The sequence below is a fragment of the Kogia breviceps genome, chromosome 7 (assembly GCF_026419965.1).
Source record: "Kogia breviceps isolate mKogBre1 chromosome 7, mKogBre1 haplotype 1, whole genome shotgun sequence".
NCBI classification, from domain to species: domain Eukaryota; kingdom Metazoa; phylum Chordata; class Mammalia; order Artiodactyla; family Physeteridae; genus Kogia; species Kogia breviceps.
In genome coordinates this window covers 111,378,755-111,405,391 of record NC_081316.1, presented here as the reverse complement: position 1 = coordinate 111,405,391, position 26,637 = coordinate 111,378,755, and the positions used below count along the sequence as shown (strand labels likewise).

Below are 26,637 nucleotides of genomic sequence, written 5' to 3'. Positions count from 1 at the left end.
TATTTATTTACTTCTGGCTACTTTGGTTCTTTATTGCTGTGCGTGGTTTTCTCTAGTTGCAGCGAGCGGGAGCTACTCTTCGTTGCGGTGCACGGGCTCCTCATGGCAGCGGCTTCTCTTGTTGTGGAGCACAGGATCTAGGTGCGCGGGCTTCAGCAGCTGAGGCGCGCAGGCTCAGTAGTTGTGGCACACAGGCTTAGTTGCTCCGCGGCACGTGGGATCTTCCCGGACCAGGGCTCGAACCCGTGTCCCCTGCATTGGCAGGCAGATTCTAAACCACTGCGCCACCAGAGAAGCCCAGATTCAAGTTTTTCTGAAGCTGCCAGACAACCACCAGCAGCAGCGTCCTCCTAGAGCTGCAACTTTCAGGGCCATTGTCACCACCATCTGTTCAGTCCTAAGACACAAGTCTCCGGGCTCCTAGAGCGTCATACAAAAACAGATCCAAGAGCTGCCCAGGGAAGAGTTGGGGAGGGAGAGGAGAGAGGAGTGAGGGAGACATTCTCAGAGCCCCACAGAAAGGAGCAAAGCTCTATCATCTCACCCCTGTTCAAAAGTCCCCTACCTCTGGCCAGGAGTTTCCATGGAAACCTCGTAAGTCCTATCTATAGGAAAAGAAAAAAATTAAAAAGAAGAAGCATCCTGAGGTATGTATGAATTAGCTTCAAGGAAGGCAGGCAGAGGAGGAGGGAGTGGGGGGTTCACGCGGGAAGAAGCAGAGCTGATCATTATCCTGATACATAAAAAAGGCTCTGTGAAAACCAGGCTGCCTCCAGTCACAGAATCAGGAGGGAGGTGGGGTAGACAGGTAGGTATGAGGCACTAGGAGGTTGCCGGGGGTGGGGGGGCAATAGCATGTGAAAGTAGCTACAAGGAAAGGAGGGGACTGAGAGTCATCTCATTAAGGATCTCAGGCCAGAGGTTCTTTCCAGAGGAGGAAGGACAGGACAGCAGGCAGAGAGCAGAGCCGGTGGTACGTTTAGACGGCTACAGACAGCAGCCTCCTATACTCTTCATCACCTCGGGCCACCTGCAGAGTCAATCAGTCTAGCACCCTAATTTCCATGTTTGAACACCTTAAAATAATAATAAAGTGTCTGGACGTGTCCTGTACATCTCTGTCTTATAAAATTGCAATGCTTTGGGTCACTTGTAAAGAAGAACTCTGTTAAACTCTTTTTCTCTTAATCTTGATTTTAAGATGAAATGTGAGTGAGGAGGGAGTCTCTGAGTCTTAAATGTCATGCAATTTGCTTTTTAAAAATAGACCATGAGGAGCAAAGAAATAAATGTAATAGCTAAAACTTTTAAGCTCTCCAAAGAAAACATAAATAGGCATAAATCTTTGTGACATTGAACTAGGCAGTGGTTTCTTAGACATGACACCAAAAGCACGAGCCATAAAAGACAAATAAATTGGACACCATAAACATTTAAAACTTTTGTGCTTTAAAGGACACTCAAGAAAGTAAAAAGACAACTCAAAGAATTTGAGAAAATTTCTATAAATCGTATATCTGATGAGGGACTTGTAGCTAGAACATATATATAAAGAGCTCCCACAAGTCAATAATTTTAAAATAAGCAAAGGATCTGAACAGACGTATCTCCAAAGAAGATATACAAAAGGCCAATAATTACAGTAAAAAGTACTCAACATCAAAAGCCATCAGGGAAATACAAATCAAAAACACAATGAGCAGGACTTCCCTGGTGGCTCAGTGGTTAAGAATACGCCTGCCAATGCCGGGGACACTGGTTTGAGCCCTGGTCCGGGAAGATCCCACATGCCGCAGAGCAACTAAGCCCGTGTGCCACAACTACTGAGCCTGCGCTCTAGAGTCCACAAGCCACAACCACTGAGCCCAAGTGCCACAACTACTGAAGCCCGTGCGCCTAGAGCTTGTGCTCTGCAACAAAGAGAAGCCACTGCAATGAGAAGCCCACGCACCACAACGAACAGTAGCCCCCGCTCACTGCAACTAGAGAAAGCCCACGCGCAGCAACGAAGACCCAACACAGCCATAAATAAATAAATAAATAAATAAATAAGTGAATTTAAAAAAAAAAAAAGAGGTATCACTTCATACCCACTAGGATGTAGTTATAATAAAAATGATGATAACAAGTATTGGTAAGAATGTGGAGAAATTGGAACCCTCATACATTCCTGGTGGGAACATAAAGTGATGCAGCCACTTTAGAAAACAGTCTAGCAGCTCCTAAAGAGCTTTTACATAGTTACCATATGATCCACCAATTACCCAAGTATATACCCAAGAGAAATGAAAACATATCCGCACAAAAACTTCATAACAGCCAAAAAGGAGAAACAACCCAAATGTTTACCAACTGAAGATTTGATGAGTCAAACGTGGCATAACCATACAATAGAACATTATCCAGCCATAAAAAAGAATGAACTACCGATACACATGCCAGAACACGGATGAACCTGGAACACATTATGCCAAGTGAAAGAAGCCAACACAAATGACCACACATTGTATGATTCCATTTATAAGAAATGCCCAGAATAAGCAAATTCAGTCCATAGAGACAGAAGGTAATGTAGTGGCTGTCTAGGACTGGGGAGACTGGGGGGAAATAGGGAGTGACAGTTAATGGGCACAGGGCTTCTTTTAGGGGTGATGAAACGTTCTAAAATTGATTGTGGTGACGGTTGCACAACTCAGTGAATATACTAAAAACCACTGGAGTCTACACTTTAAATGGGTTATTTGTATGGTCTGTGAATTAGAGTTCAATAAAGCTGTTATTAAGAAAAATAGGGCTTCCCTGGTGGCGCAGTGGTTGGGAGTCTGCCTGCCGAAGCAGGGGACGCGAGTTCGTGCCCCGGTCCGGGAGGATCCCACGTGCCGCGGAGCGGCTGGGCCCGTGAGCCGTGGCTGCTGAGCCTGCGCGTCCGGAGCCTGTGCCCCGCAACGGGAGAGGCCACAACAGTGAGAGAGGCCCGCGTACCACAAAAAAAAAAAGAAAAACAGACCAGGAGAAACTGTAATACTGATCTTGTCATTTAGAGTTTTGATATTCAGGATTTTTTTGCATATTATTATTTCAAAAAGTATATTGCGGGGCTTCCCTGGTGGCACAGTGGTTGGGAGTCCGCCTGCCGATGCAGGGGACATGGGTTCGTGCCCCGGTCCGGGAGGATCCCACGTGCCGCGGAGCGGCTGGGCCTGTGAGCTATGGCCGCTGGGCCTGCGCGTCCGGAGCCTGTGCTCCGCAGAGGGAGAGTCCACAACAGTGAGAAGCCCGCGTACCGCAAAATATATATATATATATATATATATTGCACTAATATTTTATCTTGATAACTGAGATTTTTTGTTACCTTCTTAGATTCTGTGCTCGAGGCCAGTGCTTCACATGCATCACCCTAGCGCAGCCCTGAACTGGGCGTGGTAGCAAAGACATCATCCTTTAAAGAGCCTTTTCTGATCCCCGAAGGGGTCTGTTGGAGGCTTCCTTCCAATTCCTCAGTTTCCTCCCTCTGCCTCCGAACCTGAGTTGTCAGATGGATGCTTCACCATTAACCCTCCTGATGCCCTTTTGCTGCTCCTTCATATACACTTTCTCCCACTGGCTTTATGTGTGCATATGTACGTGTGTGTGTGTGTGTAATTATGAAGAATAAAAACGATTATGTAAAACTGAAAGTGGGCAACTACCCCAATTTTTTAAAAATGAGAAGAAAAAAAAAAGCACATTCTACAAAGTATAGACCAGTAAGCATGAACTGGATCTCTAGCAGAATTCCAAAACTAGATTACTTCACAAGACGAGTTTATAAACACTCAGAAAGCGTAGCCGCTTCCAATAGCAGCCAGGAAAGCTTCTCTAAAACCGAGGAATGTCAAATGAACCTCACTGCCTTTTTTTTTTTTTCCCCAGTACTTAGGCCTCTCACTGTTGTGGCCTCTCCCGTTGCGGAGCACAGTCTCCGGACGCGCAGGCTCAGCGGCTACGGCTCACGGGCCCAGCCGCTCCGCGGCATGTGGGATCTTCCCGGACCGGGGCACGAACCCGTGTCCCCTGCATCGGCAGGCGGACTCTCAGCCACTGCACCACCAGAGAAGCCCTCTCACTGCCTTTTTTGACACAGTTATTAGACTACAATAATAGATAAGGGAATTGCAAAACAGTAAATATTTAGACTTTAATAATGCATGCAGCAGTATCTTTACATCATTGCTAACAAGATAAGAAATGTAGGTAATACCTAAGGAGACAAAAGACTTGTATGCAGAAAACTATAAGACACTGATGAAAGAAATTAAAGATGATACAAATAGGTGGAGAAATATACCATGTTCTTGGATTGGAAGAATCAACATTGTGAAAATGACTATACTACCCAAAGCAATCTACCGATTCAATGCAATCCCTATCAAATTACCACTGGCATTTTTTACAGAACTAGAACAAAAAATTTCACAATTTGTATGGAAACACAAAAGACCCCGAATAGCCAAAGCAATCTTGAGAACGAGAAATGGAGCTGGAGGAATTAGGCTCCCTGACTTCAGACTCTACTACAAGGCTACAGTAATCAAGACAATATGGTACTGGCACAAAAACAGAAATATAGATCAATGGAACAGGATAGAGAGCCCAGAGATAAACCCACACACATATGGTCACCTTATCTTTGATAAAGGAGGGAAGGATATACAGTGGAGAAAAGACAGCCTCTTCAATAAGTGGTGCTGGGAAAACTGGACAGCTACATGTAAAAGTATGAAATTAGAACACTCCCTAACACCACACACAAAAATAAACTCAAAATGGGTTAAAGACCTAAATGTAAGGCCAGACACTATCAAACTCTTAGAGGAAAACATAGGCAGAACACTATACGACATAAATCACAGCAAGATCCTTTTTGACCCATCTCCTAGAGAAATGGAAATAAAAACACAAATAAACAAATGGGACCTAATGAAACTTAAAAGCTTTTGCACAGCAAAGGATACCATAAACAAGACCAAAAGACAACCCTCAGAATGGGAGAAAATATTTGCAAATGAAGCAACTGACAAAGGATTAATTTCCAAAATTTATAAGCAACTCATGCAGCTCAATAACAAAAAAACAAACAACCCAATCCAAAAATGGGCAGAAGAACTAAATAGACATTTCTCCAAAGAAGATATACAGATTGCCAACAAACACATGAAAGAATGCTCAACATCATTAATCATTAGAGAAATGCAAATCAAAACTACAATGAGATATCATCTCACACCGGTCAGATTGGCCATCATCAAAAACTCTAGAAACAATAAATGCTGGAGAGGGTGTGGAGAAAAGGGAACCCTCTTGCACTGCTGGTGGGAATGTAAATTGATACAGCCGCTATGGAGAACAGTATGGAGGTTCCTTAAAAAACTACAAATAGAACTACCATACGACCCTGCAATCCCACTACTGGGAATATACCCTGAGAAAACTATAATTCAGAAAGACTCATGTACCAAAATGTTCATTGCAGCTCTATTTACAATAGCCAGGACATGGAAGCAACCTAAGTGTCCATCAACAGATGAATGGATAAAGAAGATGTGGCACATATATACAATGGAATATTACTCAGCCATAAAAAGAAATGAAACTGAGTTATTTATAATGAGGTGGATGGACCTGGAGTCTGTCATACAGAGTGAAGTAAGTCAGAAGGAGAAAAACAAATACCGTATGCTGACACATATATATGGACTCTAAGGGAAAAAAATGTCATGAAGAGGTTAGTGGGGGCTTCCCTGGTGGCGCAGTGGTTGGGAGTCCGCCTGCCGATGCAGGGGACACGAGTTCGTGCCCCGGTCCGGGAAGATCCCACATGCCGCGGAGCGGCTGGGCCCGTGAGCCATGGCTGCTGAGCCTGCGCGTCCGGAGCCTGTGCTCCGCAACGGGAGAGGCCACAACAGTGAGAGGCCCGCGTACAGAAAAAAAAAAAAAAAAAAAAAAAAAAAAAAAAAAAGAGGTTAGTGGTAGGATGGGAATAAAACACAGACTTACTCGAGCATGGACTTGAGGATATGGGGAGGGGGAGGGGTGGGCTGTGTCGAAGTGGGGGAGTGGCAGGGACATATATACACTATCAATTGTAAATTAGATAGCTGGTGGGAAGCTGCTGCATAGCACAGGGAGATCACCTCTGTGCTGTGTGACCGCCTGGGGGGGTGGGATAGGGAGGGTGGGAGAGAGGGTGATGCAAGAGGGAGGAGATGTGGGAGCATGTGTGTATGTATAACTGATTTAGTTTGTTGTAGAGGGAAAACTAACACACTATTGTAAAACAATTATACTACAATAAAGATGTTAAAAAAAAAAAAAAAAGAAAAGAAATGTAGGTAAGATGATTGCATATTCGGAAGAGTTGTAGCCATCTGATTGATGGTATGCAAATTTAGTTCACTATAAGCTCACTATATGTCAAAAGCATAAAGCAGCTGCAAAAAAAATTTAAGTTGACCTTGGGTTACATCCATGTCCAAATGTCTGAATGCCTGCTCTACTCTCCAACTGATTTCCCAGGAATACTGTGCTCATTTCTGGGGGTTCTACTTTTTAAGGGGACACCAACCAAGTGAAGTGCTTCCAGAGGACAATGAGGCTGGAGTAGAGAACCAAAAGATTACAAAACATGTTTAATAAAAAAAATCAAGGTCAGGCCTTTCCTGTACAGTAGTGAAGCCATAAGTGGAACATGATGCTACTTTGAAATATTTGAAGGACTCAAATAAAGGAAAACAAAAACAAAAACGGAATCAAGTTAATGTAACCCAGAAGGTCCAAATTAAAGCCAGACAACAGAAGTTTTTAAAAAAATCAGCTCAACTGAAAGAAGGGCCCATCCCCCCAGCCTGAGCTGTCCTGCAGTCAGATGGCCTGCCTTTGGGAGGGAGACAGTTCCCTGCAAAGAAAGCTTTCAAGTTAGAAAGCTTTACTGGGATGTTGTAAGGCTTGGGATTTAAATAATTAAATAAGGTCGGAGCTCACGCCTTACTGGGTCCCTTCAAATCAGAGACACTATGAATCTGTGTTTCTTTTCTTCTCTCCTTTCTAGCCTTTCATATGCTTTCTACTGCACTGAATATTTGAAAGCTGTTCTGAAGCCATAACCCATGGTTTTGACCTAATTCTATCCCTCTAACTCTGCTCTCCAGCCCTCCTTCCTCCCTCCCTTCCTCCTGGTCTCCACCTTCCCTCATCCCTCTTGAGGCTGACACAGTACAATGCTTCAAGCTCCTCTGACACCTCCCACTGAAATTGGCTGATGTGAGGGAAAAAAAGAATAGGAAAGGACTTCTCTGGTGGCGCAGTGGCTGAGAGTCCGCCTGCCGATGCAGGGGACACGGGTTCGTGCCCTGATGTCAGAAAACACCTAGCATAACCCCTCCATTTGACAGATGAATAAACTGAGGGCCAGAGTGAGGAAATACTCAGCTAGGAAGTAGCAGAGCTGGGAATCAAAACTAGCTCTTCTGGTTTCTGACAGACAGAGTGTCACAGCAATAGAAAACACAGCTTTTGGAATCCCATGAAACTGGGTTCCAATGCCAAGTCTTCCTCTGACTAATGCCATGATCTTGGGCAAGTTAATCAGGGTCTCCAAGCCTCAGTGTCTTCAGAAGTGAATGGGAAAGATAATACCTTCCACCAAGTCACCAGCACACAGGATACACTCAGTAAGAGGGAGCTCTGATGACTATTACCAAGTCCAGTGCTCTGACCACAACCCACAGGCCCTTGGCTTTGTGCCTGTAGGAAAAGCCATATGTCTGTGCTAAGTGGAAACAAAAAAGATGGGGACACAGCAGCCCTGAGTGCCTCCCATATGCTAAGCACTTTTCCACGCTCAATCTAAAACACAGAGGGGCCACATACAAAGCGGCAAAACCACCGCCATCCACGTGGATGCCCTCTTTCAGCTGGGAGCACATGGCCGTGAAGGGAAATCCACTTCATTCAAGTTCAATATCTTTTGTGGGTCTTTTCTTTGGGTATCTGACCTTTCTCTTCAAGTCCCTACGTTAGGACCTCCCTTATAGAGAATAACAGAGAGCCATTGAAACTTTTAAGTATATATTATCTTCCAGCTATTCTGGGTGGTACTTGTGGGCACAGGGCAGGGCGCACGTCCAGTTCAGAGATCTGTCGCTGTGGGAGCTTAATAAAAGCCAGGAACAGTTAAACAGGGCATGTGGACAACTCACAACCTTCCCTTATAGCTTGCTTCCTGCCTCCTCCTCTGCTGCTTCTGATGTTTCCCAGACCTGGTTCCAGCTTCCTTGGTGACAGAGTCTCCTTCTCCTCTTTTTTGATGGCATGACTGCTGAGATGTCACACTCCAGAGACTCTGTGACTCAGTTCTTCCAAGGGAACTCCCCTTTTTCCTGCACCCAGCCCACACTCTGCCCTCTTAGCATTAATGCTTAGTCCACCCAGAACTTCTCATTCAGTTTGCATGAGTGAGATAAATTCTGGAATTTGGCTGCCAACGTTTTGAGGCATTTATCTTTAGATTTTCATAACAGCTATCATCCCGGTGCAACATGCATAGACAAGACAGAGGAGGTGCTTCCCAAGATAAGTCAGCCTAAAGGAAATGAATGCAATAATCTTGTCTTATTGGATCTATTTATTCTACTGTCGGAGGAATTCAGGAGCTGAGAAGAGGAATGGTCAAAGGGAGGTGACGTTTGTTTGCCAAAGTAGACACTGGTGTTCTTTTACAGCAGCTCTTGGGAATGATTCAAGAGGTAGGGATGGGTGGGAGAGAAAAGGATGACGTCGATTAGTATGGTAGGTGGAACCCCAGGTAAATTTTGTGGGTGTAAGACTTGCAGAATTGAACTACAAGAATGGTGGACTACAGTAATTCCACATGTGTTACTTTAGTTAACTAGCGGTTACTGAGTTTCCAAAATCCCATGGTAATTCTGCAACAGAGCAACTACTTGGATCACAGAGTGAGCAGGGATAGCAACCCAGACACAATCCTTGTGGAGGGAGAGAATTCCGATTCCAAGAACCTGGTCCAAGTCCCTCACTTCCCGTAACCCAGAAAGTTCCTGTTCCTTGAATAGCCACCAGAGCAAAGGGCAAGAGTTGGGCAACTAGAAACGAAAAAGAGAATCGTGCCCCTGGTCACGAATGAGAGAGAGACTGTCTTTGCACTTAAAGTGGTTCATCTTCGGGTTGCAGAGGACCACAGTGACCCTTATCTCACTCCCAACCATCAGGGTTCCAATTCTTGTCAAGTCTCCTGATTCCACGCTAAGATATTTCCTATTGTCTGTATCAAAGCTCAAAAGCTACACCTTAGAAGTAGTGTGCCCCCAAATCTGCATAGCACCCACTGCTAATTAAATAGAGAAAACGGATAACAATTTATAGTAACGACAACGGGACTGAAGTACTACACCTTGTTCTTGTGAAGACTATGCATAAATATTCAGCTACTCAACGTATTTTTACAAGCTCTAACTCTGTAAATAAGCAGGATGCAAAACTGTGCCCACTTCCTGATTACAAGCATGCAAAAAAGCATTACTTCCATGATAAAAACTACATGAGATGACACCTCCGTTATATTAGGGAGGTAGGATTATGGGCGATTGTCCATTTCTTCCAGACATTTCTGTAATGCTGTCATACTGCTTTGATATTTTTTCAAGCTGAGAAAGAAATCAACTGAATGGGTATGCCAGCGCTATGCTCTTTCCTTCTGACATGTTGGCCATGCAAGAGGGACTGGAGACATGGTATATACTCCAGCAAGCACGTGTGTATCTGTGAAGGTAAGGTGGGGGGATGGGGCGCTGCCGACCAGAGACTGATTCCTGACACGCTGGCATGAGGCAGACCAGCCAGACAACTCTGCAAAGTAGTGCTGAGAGAGGTGCAGTGGTGGCACCTGACCTTGAATCACTAAAACCCAACCTGCGAGAGACCTGTGGGCCCAGGCCTGGTTGCTGACACTATACGGACCATTTGCTCCCATCTTCTCTTATACGATGTTGAAACTGTTCCATATAGAGGTCATGAGCAACCTGAGGAAGGACATGGTCCTTATTATTCTGCTGTTACATCCTTAACTCCATCCTGCACAGGCTTCAACAGTATCTAGCATCATTCCAGCACGAGAATAAATCATTATTAGAGCCCAGTGAGGCATGCAAAGAGGTAAAAGGGAAGTCAGTTCTATGGCAGAAAGCTGGAGCTTGTCCATTTTCAACAACCAACCTGGTCACGAACCGGATGTGTACTGGTTCAGCCGGGAGAAGGTCATTACCCAGGCCACAACCTATGCTGATGGCACCCAAGCCCCCCTGCCCTTCCTTCCTGGCTAAAATAACTGAATGCTTCCTATAAAACCGTACTTTCTTTGGCCCCTATGACTTTGCTTATGTTTTCTCTGCCTAGGTGGTACTTCCCACTTTTCTTTGCCTACTCTGTCTTACCCTTCAAAATATAAATGCTTAAGCATCACCTCCTCCAGGACATTTTTCTCCATACTCCAGGAAGGGCTGAGTGTCTTCTCTATTACTAGAGCACCTGGACATACTTCTATCTTTGCCCTACTCGTGTTAGAGATAGAGTGTCTCTTTACAAATCTTAACTTCTCCCCTAAAGAGAGAATTTCTCTAACAACAGGGCCTATAACTTTACTCTTCTTTGCAACCCTAATACTTAACACAGAGTCTGGGACACATGAGCTTCTACTGTGTTTCAGGTGTGTGTATATACACACATACATACATACATGTTGCTGGGTGGATGAATTTTTGTGCCAAATATTCATTCATTCATTCATTTATACGAAAGAGAAGAGCTTCAGTAATCCAACAGTCCTGAGCCATGAAGAACAGGAGTCTGAAGCAAACAGCCAACTAGACAGAAATTCTTTAGAGTGTTGTAAACACAGTCAACAAGAAGTTCACTTGCTTGAGAAAAAAGACGGTTCCAAAGGTAAATGAACAATCACTGCCATATGGTCCCCATCCAGTAGCAGGCAAGTTTAAGGATAATATGCACTTATGGTTTAAGGGCAGAGAACTGAGTGGGGATATGGGAAGGAGGTAACAGCTGGTACCAATGAAACCAGCCGGTTTTTAAAAGTTCTACTCATCCAGGTATCATTAGAATATAATGCTATACAATCCCAGCTCACAGACAGGAAGCGCTCCCTTCCACCTTTGTAACAAAAAGTTGTTACATCTTTTGTTTTCAATTGCTTCAGTTTCTTCTTCTGTCTATATCCTACATCTTCAAATATGTACTGGTGTAGTCCATTTTGAGAAAAAAAATCTCTGATTAATTCTGTGACCCTGTTATTAGTATCTTCACGCTCTCCTGCTTTGGCCGTTGACCTTGTAAAATGGGCAGGTTGTACTACTGTGACCATGTCCTCCCCTTTTGCTCATTGTTCCTCTGCAACAGGGCTACTGTCCCCACTGCATTATTGAAACGTGTTCTCTGAGGTCACTGATGGACCAATCATCAAAGTCAATCATCAAACTTCTCTTGGTCTGCAATCTCCTTTTTTCTCCTTGTTGCATCTTAACACCCATGACCCGCTTCCCTCCACACTTTCTTCAAACTCTCTCCTTCTGAGCTTTGGTGACTTGACAGTAGCCTAATTCCCCAACCGGTCCTTCTTTGACTTTTTAATAGGCTCTCCTTCTTCCCCCACACCTTAAACATGGGCATTCTCCATATAGATAACCGGATGTCTTTGTCAGAGGGACGCCCACCCCTCAATGTGAAGTCCAGAAAAACTTAAGGAAGGGGGACGTGACAGAGGCAACCAGTTTGAAAATTTGTCAGAGGAGGTTTTCAAATCCATCTGTAACTCCTAGCCTACAGCCTGAAAACCTTGAGTCTACAAGAGAAAGTCCCAGCTCCTGAGCTTTATATCAGTGAGGCTCTAATCTACATTTTCAAACTTATCTCTCACCCTTCCCCTCCAGAACACCTCCACAGAGTAGACATTCATTAAATATCTTTGACCAAACAGATGAGTAGACAAATATTTCATTCATAGATAACATCATCTACCCCAGCCCCATCATCCTCCACCCTTCAACAATATAACGTGCCTTGTACTTGTTCATCCTTAAGATCTGTTCACATCACCTCCCCTGGATGAAATGCTTTTCCTATTTATTTCTCATCTATGTAAATCTTGCCCGCTGTTCAAGGCCCAGCGTGAATCTCACTTTCTCCAAGACCTCCCCTCCTTATTCATACAATATTTATTACGTTTCACCTTTTGGGCATTTAGTGTATTGTTAATTATTTTTAAATGACTTCTTGCCCAACAACTTTTGGAGCCATGTGGGGATGGGGGGGGGTATCTTATGCTTCTTTGTGCCGTCCATAAGCCTAACTTCGTACTTTTGATGCAGGCAATGCCCAGTAAGTAGTTTCCTAGAGCTTTGTTTCATGTAACACAGCTGTGTTGAAAGCTCAGGCTTGAAATCAGACCTAGATTAGCATCTCAGCTCTGAATGCTAGGCAAATAACCTTGAGGAAGTCACCAAATCTTGGTTTTTCTTATCTGTGAAATTGGGAAATTAATAGTAGTGACTCATGGTGGAGCTGTGAGCTAAGTGAGACCAGGAATGCATGTGCTTAGCGAAGGGTTTGGCCCATGATAAAAGTTTCAATAAAAATTGCTGATGATGACGAAAAGGATGATAATTCTTCAGATATAGATTAGACCTAGATCAATGCCGAGGCCAAATGGATACCTTTTATCAAAACTCTGTGACTACGTTGAGGGAAGCTCACTCACAGAAGAGGAGTACTTTCTTACTCTATGTGACACTGAGGAAGACAGATGCCATCGTGCCCCACCTAAGCTGTGGCAACTAAGCAACAGAGCTTTAAATGATGTTTTATATAGCTCATTCCTGGGGTTGCTTCTCCCACATCTGTCGTTAAGCACTCAGCACAGAGTGACAGCCCATCAGCTCTACACTGGGTGATCTGGAAACAAAAGCAGAGGATCACCGTCAGTTGCTCCATGACAATTTAACCAAATGGCAGACGAGTGCACCAGGAGGCTGTTACCAAAGTAAGACATGAAGGCTGTCAACCTGTAGGGTCAGTGATCTGAAGGATGCCAAGACTATCTTTAACTTGCCCTTCCTGCATTGGACGTGAGCTAGGCTGCTCTCTGGCTTTTATTCCAAAGATAGTAAATCTGTGGTTATAAATCTCTAGACCTTAACGACACCCACGTTTGAGAGATGGCTCCTTGAAACTCTGGACTGTGGTTTCAGTTAAGAGCTCAACAGAGACAGTGGTTTATCGTAAGAAAGGGGCCTCTAAGTAGTAGAGTAATGTTTACTTTGTGTTCACATTTTCCATCTCTGAGACTCAAGAGCGAAATGGTCTACCTTGGAAAACCAGATTCAGTTTGACTGGGGCAGGGGGTAACTGGGCAGACAAAACACAAAATTACTGAACGAGTAAATTAAGAACAGATGGAAACAGTAACACGGATAACATAGGGACAATCCAGATAACAAACACATACTTCGTAACATTTTGGAAGCAGTTAATAGCATTTGAACAAGACCAGGAAAACTGTCAAAGCATAGAGACCATCAATATATTGAAACACCTACCACATCTCACATTGCTCTCCACAGCTAGCAGGTCTAACTACACACTCAGTAAAGCTATTAACATGGATGGCTACATGGCTGTTAACTGATATTTTGTCCAGATGGGATTCTCCCTGGGGAAACCAAATCAGAGAACAAAATAATCAGCAAATAGGAAACAATTCTCCAAATGACCATGAGTTCTGTACAGCTAAACTCTTAGGGACCTCAAGCTCTGGCAAAAAAAAAAAAAAAAGCCTGGATGATTTCTTTGAGGGTTCCACAATATAGGTTATTAACTCATGTTTCGAGGAGACAAGGATGGGAGACCAGAAAACTTTCTCAGCAGACTTCCATGATTTTCTTATGAGCGGTTTAATGGGTTTCCATATCTATGGTCAAATGATCTTCTCCAACCTGTATATGTAAGAGGTATACCTTGTAGAGTTCCTTCTTTCTAAGCATGTTTTACCCTTTTCCAGCATGCCTTTCCTGGGGAATGACAAAAGTCATTTGCTTAGTACCAGCTTCTGCAGCCCTAAGTATGTAATCCATCCGACCGACTGACAAGGCAGTGATCTGGGAGAACTCCTACTTTTTCTGAAAGGGAAAGCACTGACTCAGATTCCCCTGCGAGGGCAGGTCATACAGGGAGACCATGCCATGCTTTAGCTGGCCGGAAGCTGGGTAACTGGTGACTAGCCATCCCGGAAATCTGTGCCCACGCTATTGAAAATTCATCCACACCCCCAAACCCTTCCAGCTATAAGACCAGGCAAACTTTACTGCCGCTGTGCCTGGTTCTAGTCTCTCTGCTGAGTAAGAAACTAACAATGCTTCAGAAAGGGTCAGCTCGCAACTATCAACACAAGTTATCAACGTGGATCTCTGACTGTGAACAGAGGGTGATGCTATAAATAATCAGGTGATTAATTTTTATTTGCTGCTAGTGTGCATATGATTTTTTAAAGTGTGGTGGTAAAACAAAATTTACCTGTTCAAATTGCTCTGCCTTAAACATACACCCACAGACAACGAGGGGAAGAGGAGACAGATCCAGGGAGTGCAGGATGAAAACTTTACAAGATAATCTACACAGAAGGCAAACTGAGGACCAGAATACCGGACAGGTCGCCCCACAGGCTGTCACCGAAATGGGAACACCATTCTACCCTTCTTCAAAATACCCTCCTTCAGCCACGGGAGATTCCATTAATGACCCTAAACTCTGTGTCTGGAGATGTGCGCGCTGGTCCAGGGTCTGCCACCAACCAGCTTTATGGACTTGGATGACCGACTTTTCTCTGAGCCTCATTTTCCTCATCTGTGAAAGGTTAAAGGAGATGATTCTAGCCTCCTAAATTGCCAGGAATACATGACAGTGAAGCCAGAGAAGCCAACTGAGATCTTAATTTTTAATATTTCTTATCCAGAACTCATCATAAAACTAAGCAATGACCGAGTCATTAGAAGGACACTCTTACAGATTGTTTCCTGGGTAATGTGCCTGCACCTACATTGAAGCCCTACATTTAGTCTCCTACTGGAACAGCAGTGGAAGAAATGAGAAATACCTGGAAGAAAGGATAACAGACTGACAAAGAAAGGATGTTTTAAAACCTTGCTTCAGTGCTCTGTGCTTGAAGTAAACAAATAAACAGGCAGATGAAACAGAGCTGAGACATTTTTCTCCCCTTTTTCCCCTTCAAGCTCTTTTTGGATGACATCAGCTGTTTACAGATACCTAGAGACTTGTGTTCTTCTGATTTGCATATAGAACAAAGACAGGGAGTCGCACCAAACTACAGATGTCGTGATGATGCAGCAAAAGACACCTAGAAACAGGGAGGGGGAGGGGACAGGGACAGGGAGTTAGGCTGGATAAGCCACAGAGAACTCTAACAGAACAAGTCGGCAAGGGCCAGACAGCCCTGCTGGTGCTGTTCCCTGAATGACAGAAAGATCCTTTGTCTGCCTCAGCAGGCCCATCATTTGCGTGGCTTCTGGTGACAACGATTGTAGGAAGCATGTGGCTCAGCGGTGAACCAATCCTACAGAACAGGCCAGCGTGGATGACAACGGAAACCATTATGTTACCTGGCTGGAATGGAGGTATAGGGAATGGTCTAAAAAATTCACTTCATGAACCTAAAGTTTCATACAGTGAGAGCTAAGAACTGTTCTCTGGAAGGGACAAATTTATTTTAAGGCATTGATGATGTAAAATTACATTAAATTAAATTAATTAAGTTTAAACGCCCATTAAAAAAAAAAAAAAAGATTCTGTGGCTTGGACTTTTCAAAAGTCCAGGTGGAAAAAGCTTGCAATCCCATGTTTTTGAAATTTTTCAAAATACGTGTTAATTGGGCTCTGCAACTGTACGTCATCAGAAGACTTAGCGGCAGATAGCCCATGAGATGTCATCCTGAACAGCATGCTGTTTCCAGTGAGGTCCACACCTAGCTAATCCCAGATGGATGGGGACTACCCAATGTTGAATTCACAGCCTTTCTTGGTCGCCCACCCAACAGTAAGGAGCTCCACCTCTTGATAATACAATCAAGGCGATGCTAATTTAAGGGAGATGGTCGCTGGCATGCAGCTTGCTGAAACGACCTTTTATCCAGATATCAACCCTAGAATCTCAAACGACCTCTGAGATGTGTCACCAGGATCTCAAACTCAAACCCTTTGAAATTTCTCATCCTACTCCTCCCTTCAGTCTCTTCTCCTTCCTCATCATTCTCCCAGTTTATCGGTCATCTTCTGGCTTCACTTTCCTCTAGGTCACTTTCCCCAAGAATAGGCTCAGCAGCACCCTCGATGCCTGTGGTTTTGCCAAACCTTCCCAGTACATCTCCTACCCAAGAGAAAGCCAACCAACTGCTCTCTCTGCCCGGGTATCAGCTCTGTACGGAAGTGTCTTCCTTGCCCACAGTCAATAACCTTGAACTAAAACTGTTCCATTCTTCTTGAACTCACTACCCCACTTCCTACTTTATTCTCAGAAGATGGTTTCACCTCTTCTTCACAGAGGACACAGAAGTTACCTCTTCAAGTTACCCCTGAACTTATCTCACCTCTTCTTCACAGAGGACACAGAAGTTACCTCTTCAAGTTACCCCTGAACTTATCTCTTGAAGTGACATCCAATGGTCCTTCACATCTGCACTTCTGAAAGTAGCACTCATCTTTTGCTACTTTCCTATTTTTTCCAAGAAAGGGGCATTCCTTCTCCACCCTTACAGGGTTTTAATGAGAATTAAATCAATCAATCAATAAATGTAAGATACCTAGCACAATGCTTAGCAGGCCGTAAATAATATCGGTTCTTTTTAAAAAATATTTTATTGACGTATAGCTGATTTCCAATGTTGTGTTTAATTTCTGTTATACAGCAAAGTGACTCAGTTATATATATATATATATATTCTTTTTCATATTCTTTTCCATTATGGTTTATCACAGGATATTGAATATAGCTCCCTGTGCTATATAGTAGGACCTTGTTGTTTATAATATTGGGTCTTAGCCATTCTTCCCTCCACAATTTAATCTCTCCTATCTATCTACCTATTTTTTTTTTTACTAGATTCTGTTACCTCTTGAGTTCTTAGAGACCCTATTCTCTTAGCTGTCTCTTCTCTTTCCTGTATCTTTAATCTCTCCCTTTCTGTCTAGCTGCCCCCTTTCACAGACAGACATATTCAAGTGCTTCCCCTCTTTTTAAAAATCTTGTTTTTATCCTTACTTCTCTTCTAAAGGCCCTCCTTTCTTTCAAACACTGAGAGCAGTATTCCTCAACTCTCTGCTGCCTTCAGCTCTGGGCAATGGTACTCTCTTGTTCTTGCTCCATCTTCCTTTACAGCTTCAATAAAACTGTTTTAGCTGAGTTTACGAACGACGCCCTGCATCTCTACTCCAATGGCCTGTTTTCAATACTCATCCCGTTCCGATTTTGATCTCATTACCCTCCCTTTCAACTCTGCTTCTTTTCTGATACTTCGTATCTCAATTTATGGCTACTGACCTAGTTAGGATAACATCAAGCTAGAACATTAAGGCAAGCCACGGCTCCTCCTCTTCCCTCCCTCAGCCTCTACCATACCTCTGCTACCAGATTTTGATGACTAATTTTTTAAACTACTTCTCAAATCTGGATAGCCTATTCCAACCTTTCTTGCCAGAGCTTAGACCCCATGTGAGCTTCCCAAACCTCACCTGAACTACTCAGCAGCCCCTTTAGGGCAACTGGTCTTCAGACTCTCCCTGTTTTGGTTATCCTCCACATCGCTGCCAGAGTTAGTTTCCTAAACACGATAATCTGTTCTTCTCACTCTCCTGCTGGAGAACGTCTGGGGCTCCTACGTGCCTCTCTGAAGGACAGCTATGTAACTGCACCTTCAGAATCCGACTCCAGTTCACTGCTCCAGGCTCATCACCTCTCCTACAGCACCCCTGACGGTCTGAACACGTCAAACACCTCACAACGCCTGCTTTCTGCACAGGCTATCTGACTGACCGATGATTTCACCCTTTCCCATCTAGAGCCTGCCTACGCGCCATTAAAGCCCCTGCTCAAATATAAGCTCTTCTGAAAAAGGCTTGTCAGACCCGCCCAGGCAGCTCCGCTCACTGCTCCAGTTCCGGTGCCACCTTATCCTTTACCACTTTGTGGGCACTAACACGTTGTCCCTGACTCCTTCACGCTGCTTACCTTCCTCACTAGACCGTGAGCTCTTTGAAGAAAGAATTATCATATGCAACTCGGCATCCCCAATACCCATTTGGTTTCTTGCTTAACAAATGTTTGCTGCAAGAATAGAAAGAGAGGATGTGGTTTAAAAAAAATGACAGAAATAAAGAAGAAGAGAATAAAATTGTCGTGAGAACGCGTTACATCCTGTCCACAACTGGTAAAGATAATATATCCTAGTAGAAAAGGACGAGAGAGAAGGATGCTTCATCAGTGCTCGGAAAAACCTACATTCCCGTCCATCAACTCATATCTTTCCATAGTCGAAGACAGGAATCAAATCCATAAAAAGTTAATGCCTGTATTCTTCTCTCTCCGATTTCAGGCTTGTGGGTACCACTTTTTATCCTCTCCCAAGATCAGCTGTCCAAACTTGATCATGGTAACGTCATCAGTGCAGGTATACAAGATGTCCAAAGGCTGGGGACTTCCCTGGCAGTCCAGGGGTTAAGACTCCGTGCTTCAAATGCAGGGGGCCCGGGTTCGATCCCTGGTTGGGGAACTAGTATCCCACATGCCCTGCAGCGCAGCCGAAAAAAAAAAAAAAAAAAAAAAAGATGCCCAAAGGCTCAATGTCTAAATTAAATTTGGCTGTTGCTAAGAGATATCAGGCTTCAGACAAAAGAGTCAAAACCTGGCACTAGAACTGAACTCAGGTGCAGGAGGCATCCAGATGTGTTAAGAGTGATCATACTTGGGGAGAAAATAAATAGGTACGATTATTTTAAACCAATTTTACAAATCCTCTCATCTCATCCTTCATTGGGCAAACACTAAGAAAATAGACCTGTTGTCCCTGCTTACCTGTTCTTGCTTCATGACAAGCCAAAATATATCATTCAGATTGGGGAAGGATAACTGCTAAATAAAGCCATCAGCACAGCCTTATTTACCTGGGTGGAGCTCATGCATGAAAAAGAGCAGCCAGGACCAGAAATTAACATTCTCTATTGATTGTTGCCAACTGAATTCAAATGGAAGGAATGGCCTTGGCAAAGATGAAGAAAGACCTCAAAAGGCCAAGTAATAGAGACTTGAATCCTAAGGGCTCTCTTTTGGAAGTGGTAGTTTCCCTCAAGTTCTAACACTTACAGAAATTTATTTAGCCACTGGTTTAGCTGGAGCAGCCCATGGGGTAGAGCTCTTCCTTCAGGATAATCTAGGAGGAAAGGAGGGATAACATAGTTATGAGAAGTAGGTATAATGCCAGCTTTCATTCAGTATTTTCTTTGACTTAAATGTCAAGAAAACTTGGCAGTGGGTTAACATACCAAAACCTAAAAGAAAGGCAGTAGGTGTCAAGGAAAGTAATACAGTCTGCCTCTCTGTTCTAAATTCATTTGGTTAGTTTTGCATGGGTGTCCATACCTTAAGGAATCCCTTGTATACCCCTACCTGCTGAGATATAGAGAACTAATGAAAGCTGATCAGAAAGGCTGAGAAAAAAGATGGCATTGAAAATTTAGGGTAGGATCCACAAGCGAAAGAATGATACCATGGTATTTAAGAATGGATTTTAGTGTTTAAAAATAGAACATTGGTTTAAGTCCTGGCTCTACCACTTCCTGCCTATGTGATCTCTGGCATCATGTCTGTATGTCCCAGTTTCTGCAACTATAAAATGTGGATAATAATAATTTATTCTACATAAGGTTCTCATGATGATTAAATAACATAATAAAAAGCTCTATATGATACAAATGATATTTTAGTTGTAATAAAATAATAAGAATGAGGAGTTCAAGGTACTTTGTTTACTTCCAGACTCATGAGACGGCTATGTCAGCCTCACCAGGAAAGGGGAAATTGTTGGATAAAGACTTTGTATCAGCTCTCCACTTCCAAACAACTTGAGGAACTTGTTCTGAGGATTCAACTGAATAAAGACTTGAGCATGAAAAGCTCAGGGTCCCAGCATAGAAGTCTGGGGAAAACATAAGACAAAGCAATGATGGAGACCGTCACATTCGGCTACAATGGCTACGGGGCTGACACCGTGGAACTGTGTTCAATTCTGAGCACAGCGCAGCTGAGAGGCCTGACTGAGGGACGGGGGCTTTATAGCTGGGAGGCCGTACTTTAAACCTGATGGTAATAAAAGAAGTCCTGACTTGAGCTCATCTTTTTTCCCTTTTCCCCAAGATGCATAAAAGTATCCTTGGCTTCAAAACCAGGCCAAGTAAACTGCCCGAACCAGATAGACAAGAAAAAAGAATACAGAGAGAAAACACACACAGACGCCCCATTAGAGAGAAAGGAAGGAAACTGGCTTCTGCTTTTCTCTTAATGGACTGTCAATCCTTCGTTTCCCCAGGTCTTTGAACATACATCCATAAGGCGCATGTCAATGCTCTCAATTGCTCTCTGCTTCAGAGAGGAATTTACAGTCACTGCAGGGAGTATTCTCTGACTAGTAAGCCTGTTTAGTTCTGGAGGGAAAGGTCAGTCTCTACAAGGCCAGCCGGCAGGAAGAAGAGTTCCTTTCTGAGTCTCACTGTCCCATCCATCCCTCCTTCTTAAGTCAGAACTGACTCAATTGCAGTCTTTACTGTTATCCACTCTTGACTGCTAGACTTGTCAAAACAGCATTTTAGAGGTTAAGAGATGGTGAATCATATAAACATTCAATGCATATGGCAAAAGAGCTCATAAATACCCTATGAGATACAAACATGTGCACGGGAAGGGACAAGTCTTTTGAAAAACCTGACATTTTCACATCTGCCCAACCAACCTTGTCTTATTAACCAGTCCCCTTAACACACAGTGCTGCTGTTGTTGTTTTTCCTCCAAAAGAATGGTTATGTGCAAAGGGACGTGCATTTAGTTGCTACTCAACCTCCTGGGACTTAAGGAAGTAAGTCTAAACCAACCGTGTCTAAGCCAACAAAGCATTACCTGCTCTGTGTTCTAACCAGGAACTAGACGTACAACATCGTAATTCTTGCCACCTAAGCACTGTCACACCAGCAAAGTACACACAAGCTTCCCTGACCTGACCAGCAAACAGGGCAAGCACCCAAATTCTAAGCAAGGCTTCTACTCAGGGCAAGTTCAGCCAGAGTGAACCCTTTTCTGCCAGCAGTGAGATCTCCAAGGAGAACTGGACCAAGTCTCACAAAGGCTGGAATCAAAGCCAGTGCAAAAAAAAAAAAAAAAAAAAAGTATGGAAGGGGAAACACTGGGCTCCTCCAGAATTCAGTTAACTGGAATTTCTCCTGCTAACAAGCCCAAGTGAGCCAGTGGACAAGGTTCCTTTCTGGCTTCTGTCCACCCTCCTCAAAGCAGCTCTTCTGAAAGCCCGGGCTTCTCCTCAGGATGCCTTCTTATCTGATTAAAGGGAATATTATGCGAAATATTCAGCCACCCCGGCACTGGCTGTGTGGGTGTGCTGGATAAAATCTTCATGAAAATGCCATCACAGGTCATTTGTTTAATTTCAATTCTGCACAATGTAAAAATAGAACGAGCTGCCATGAAGGGTTGAGGCGTGACAGCTTCAATGAGAAGGCTCCAACAGCCCCAAAACCACGCTGTTCTGCTGGATCGCCTGCTTCCTCCCCCTGACAGAGGAAAAAGAGGAAGAGAAAAAACCTGAAAGCAAGGTACAGCTTTCAGGATGTTCTGCTCTTTTCCCCCTTCCTTGCGCTTCTCCACATTTTCCTCTTACTCCAACTGTTCCCTCCCCTGTCCTCCCACTTGGCTCGCTTCCTCTCTCTGTCGCCCCACTCGCCTGCCCCTCCTGCATCATTTCTATGTGTCATTTCTTTCTCTCCTTCCCGGGGACTGGTTCTCCTCCCATGTTCCACACCCTCACCTGGGCTGCCCCTGCCTCCCGGGGCTGCCCGGCTCCCGGGGTCTCATAAAGTTTTCTAGGAATTGCTCTCCTAGCCTGTTCCCCTCTTTAACCCCTCCCCCTCCCACCAAGTCCCAGACACTGAAAATGGTTAGAAAGATGGAATTTCAGAGGTCAGTTAGATCAGATGGCAGATGGGCTTCAGGGGCTGCCTTTTTACATACTCCCTCATCTAGCCAAATGTGTTTATTATTCATTGAGCTCAGCAGCTCCTGGCAGGTGGGCAGGCAGGAGGCACCTCACTGGTCTTGAGTTCTGGACAAATCAGTTTTTAATTTTATGAAGTTTTAAAAAAATAAATGCCCAAGTTGTCCTCTCCAATTCTGACCCCTGAAGCCCGTAACCACCTCCACATCAACCTTAGCACAATCCCCGCTCAGAAAGGGAAACTTCTCTTTAACCAGGGGCTCCAGAGCTGTGCCAGAAGTCCACATGGGTGCTGAGAGGGGAGACATGCTTCCTGCTTCATTCACCCCCACTGGGGTCTCAGAATGGTCCCACTATTTGACCTAGTTTCAAACCAAAGGATTACACTGTTCCAAGTCTGTTAATACGGCTAATGGAACCAACGCAGTTGAGGTCCTTCTCTGTGCCCAGAACGGGCCCCTCGCCTGTGGAGCCATCTTTCTCTGCTACAGTGGATTGCCAGGGACTTCCTCTCTGAAGACAGAACTTCACAGTTGCTTTGAGGAAAACCTATCAGAAAAGGTGGTCAGTGGATCACTAACTCACAGATTCATCAACGTCAACCCAGTCTAAAAGAGCACTCCTATTTTTATTGCCATCTTCCAGATCTGTACTCGAGTCCAATGCCAAGTGTTCCCCTATCTAAAGAACCTTACTTCACACACACCAAATGAGGCCTCAGTAAGTCAGGGGGACCCTCATAACAGCATATCCCATTTCCTAAAACACCCTGTTCTGCTGTAACACTGTTTCCATCCTCCTGCCTTTTATTGGCTATGTTCATTCCATAGGCAGATGTGCAATGTGTACCCACAAAGCAGAGCGGGTACTAGGGCATCCCTTAGAAGCCAGAGTCTTGTATACACCAAAATAAAGGGCATATGGAACCCTGACATCTCCAAGATACATGTGGTGTTTCTGTTTTGTGCCTGTTAGGGTTCTGGATCACATCAAGGACATGATGATTTTAGTACAATTTGAAGAATAATCATGCCTAGGCAGAAAATGAAATGTGGTTTCCGAGGTACCAATCCACAGGTGCAAAAGGGGGAAAGGAGAGGAAGAGAGAAAGGATCCTGATCAGGGTAAAAGGACCATGAAAGTTAAAACAGAGTATGAACCGCAGCAGGCACCCCAAGAGAAAGAAAGCACCCTCTTGGCCGGGCAATCGGAATGGGTGATAATTCCTAGCAAAATTGTAAATAGCAGCCCCAAACCACAAGCAGCTGAAAACAACGTGCCGCCTGTGTGAAAGAAGCAGACAGTGGAAGCAGAGCAGTGGAAATGCCTCTGGACAGCAGCTGCAGCCCCGGGCTGGTGGTTTCAGTTATAGATGTACACACTACACATGTGTCTGACCACAGAGCCCTGATGGGGGAGTCAACAGTGAGCTGAACTGCAAAGACATAATGTGACTGTGACGGTCCGAAAGCAAAGACAGAACGGTGGTGGCAGGGACCCCCTTTAATATGTGGTCTCCTTATACAGACGAGATTTCATTCAAGGCCTATCAGCCTTGAAAACAACTGAGCAAGACACCAAATGAGGCACTCACATTTGGTGACGATGGCACATCGGGGTATTATAGTAGCGCCCCAATTTGGCTAAGTGTCGATCAGTTGCTCATAATGGTTTCTTTCCAACACTAACACCAAAGTCTGGTCCCAAATCTCCAAAACCTAGCAGCCTTTGAGTGTGGACAGGGGAAACCAGAACTTCCCCATGTCCACTAGAGACCCTGGATCTCCTGAACACCAACACCAATGCCCCAAAGAGCTCTTGGCCCAAGTTGCAAGTTGAGGACAAGGTCTTCTGAGCAAGTAATGAAGTACATGAGGCTAGGGCAGGGGCCTCAGGCAAACACTGGTGACCTCACTATACACCATCAACGGCAGCCAGTTCAAGTTGCAAGAAGCAGCGAAGGTGGCATGGATAGGGACATCTGGTACGGGCAAGAGACCTGATCTTCCAGTAAGAAAGAAAGGCAGAGGCACCACTGAACAGGCAGAATAAACATTATCCTCAGCCAGAGCACAAGACTGAATTCCTCACACAAGAGATTCATGTCTATACGTTGCCCTCTAACCTTCTAAATGCTGTTTAATGAAAAAAAGAGACAGAGGGGAACGGGTCACATCAGAACAGTGTGGACACCCTTCTTTGAGTGCACCTGTTCCACAGTGAGCCTCGAGATCAGATTAGGGGCAAAGTGGGACAAAAATGCAACATTTCCAACTTGTTTCCAACATTAGTTTCCCGAGCTCAAAGAGACAGCCCCAGCTGAGATACTTCCCTCCTGAAAAGCCCCCAGGCAGAGGGCTCCTCATCCGTAAGACATCCTTCTGTAGCTCCAAAAGGTTATGTGCCCACGTGGGCACTGGCAGGGGAGACAGCTCAGCCCTCTGTACTAATGTCTGTTCTCACCCAGAGTGGTGGGAGTTTTACATCTGTTGCTGTCATGAAAACATTTTATTATTTTTTTACAAGTTTTTTCTTTTTTCTTCCTTGGATAAAGCTAGGGATCTTCCAAGTACATGTGGTGTGCAGAATTCTCCCAACCTACTCCAATCCTGGGTGTGTGACGGAGCTGCCTCTCACAGCTGCTCTGAGGTCCACCAGCACTCAGAGCCTGGGGGTACGCTCTCAGCTGCTGGTTTACACAAGGCCTTGGAGCCTAGGCACCTGCTAAGGAACTTCTGGGAGAATGAAGTTTCTCCACTCGTAAGGCTGGCCGATGGTTGCAAACAAATTGTTTGAACTCTATCACCTTCATTCCAATGGTCACACCTTCTCAACCCTTCATCTACTGCGTAAGGGTAACTCTGTTTCTTCTAGAACGGGACCCGTGCATCCTTAGGTCCAAACCAGGAATTCCTCCAATTACCAGACCTCCACTTCCACACTACGAGGAAATTAGGAAAAGCAGGACCTGTCCCTAGTCTTATTAGGTACCAGCAGATAAACCTCATGATGTCTACTTTGTCTCTCTTCCAAATCTAGGACTTTCACCAGGCGAGGAGAACACGCACAGACTGATGGGGGTGGCCAGGTGGGGTCAGGGAGGCACTGCCCAGAACAAGGAACGCCAGTGTCCCCAGTTCAAACTTTTGCCAGAAATCTGGAGAGCAGCAGACACAACCCCGTGCCCACAGCCCTGCCCTCACCACCCGCCTGAGCACGTCTCCAGAACTGAATGGACAATGAAGCCAGTTTAGCTATCTCTGGAAATTCATGAAGAAACAGTCGCTCCCAGGGGTGTCCTGGGGACTCCAAGTCTCAGGCGTGGACACCACAGCCGGGCCACAATCCATGTTAATAGCTTTACTGTGCCCTCTGGTAACTTTGAGGTCGCTCTAAGAAAATTCAGGCGAGAACGACACGCCCGCCCCACCCTATCTTCCCACAGCCTCCAGGTTCCCGGGGATCCCTCAGCCTCTTCCCCAGCATCCAGGTGGGCCCCTCGTGGGGCTCAGGAAGGTCTGGAAGTTCTTACCTGGCTCTGCTGGGAGAGGCACTCATGTGGCCTGGCGGGCCGGGCGCGCCGGTCGGCGGCGTCCAGGGCACTCGGGCTGCCGGCGACCGCTCAGCACGTCTCCCCGGGAGCCTGGCTCTGCGGACAGGAGAGCCAGTGCCACCTGGGGGAGGAGGAGGACGAACGCGGAGCCCGAGGACGCGGAGCCCGGCTCGGCTGGGGCCGCGGGGCACCCGGGCGGGCGGCCGTCTGCGCCGGGGGCGGGGGCGCCGGGGGAGGAAGAGGAACCCCTCCCCCTCCGCGGGCCGCGAGGCTCCCGCTGGCTCGGCGTCTACGTGTTGCTGCGTAGCCTTCCCGCTTTCTATAAATATATATTTGCCCGCTCCCGGCGCTTCTGCGCTGCTCTCCGAGTCGTCCCCGACTCTACCTCCGTGGTTTCCGCTCCCCTCAGCCTCTCCCTCCTCCCCTCCCCCTCCCTCCGCGGGTGAAGCCGGCCGCCTGCCTGGATTTTCCCGGTGTTGCCTCGCTCCAACATTTAGCACTGCAGTGTAACTCGGGGACACGCGACCAGACAGTTCCTTTAAAACCAGACCATCAAATTAGTGCGGAAACCAAGCCCAGAAGTGCAGCTCCCCGTGGCTGGGAGGAGACGCTAGCCCATCTGAAAGCCAGATCTACGCGTTCCACGCAAAGCTATGAGCAGGCATGTGAGGAAGGCGAATG

General features: G+C 45.2%; 1 protein-coding gene across 2 annotated transcripts in view; it reads right to left on the bottom strand.

Moving 5' to 3' along the window:
• The window catches only part of GRAMD1B (GRAM domain containing 1B), a 251,804-nt gene extending 225,624 nt beyond the window's left edge, over positions 1-26,180 (bottom strand). For both annotated transcript variants that reach the window (XM_067039203.1, XM_067039204.1), the window contains exon 1: positions 25,936-26,180. In XM_067039203.1, coding sequence (XP_066895304.1) covers positions 25,936-25,961 — 26 coding nt within the window. In that variant the 5' untranslated portion in view covers positions 25,962-26,180. The remainder of the gene's footprint in view (positions 1-25,935) is intronic.
• Between the last annotated feature and the right edge of the window lie 457 nt (positions 26,181-26,637).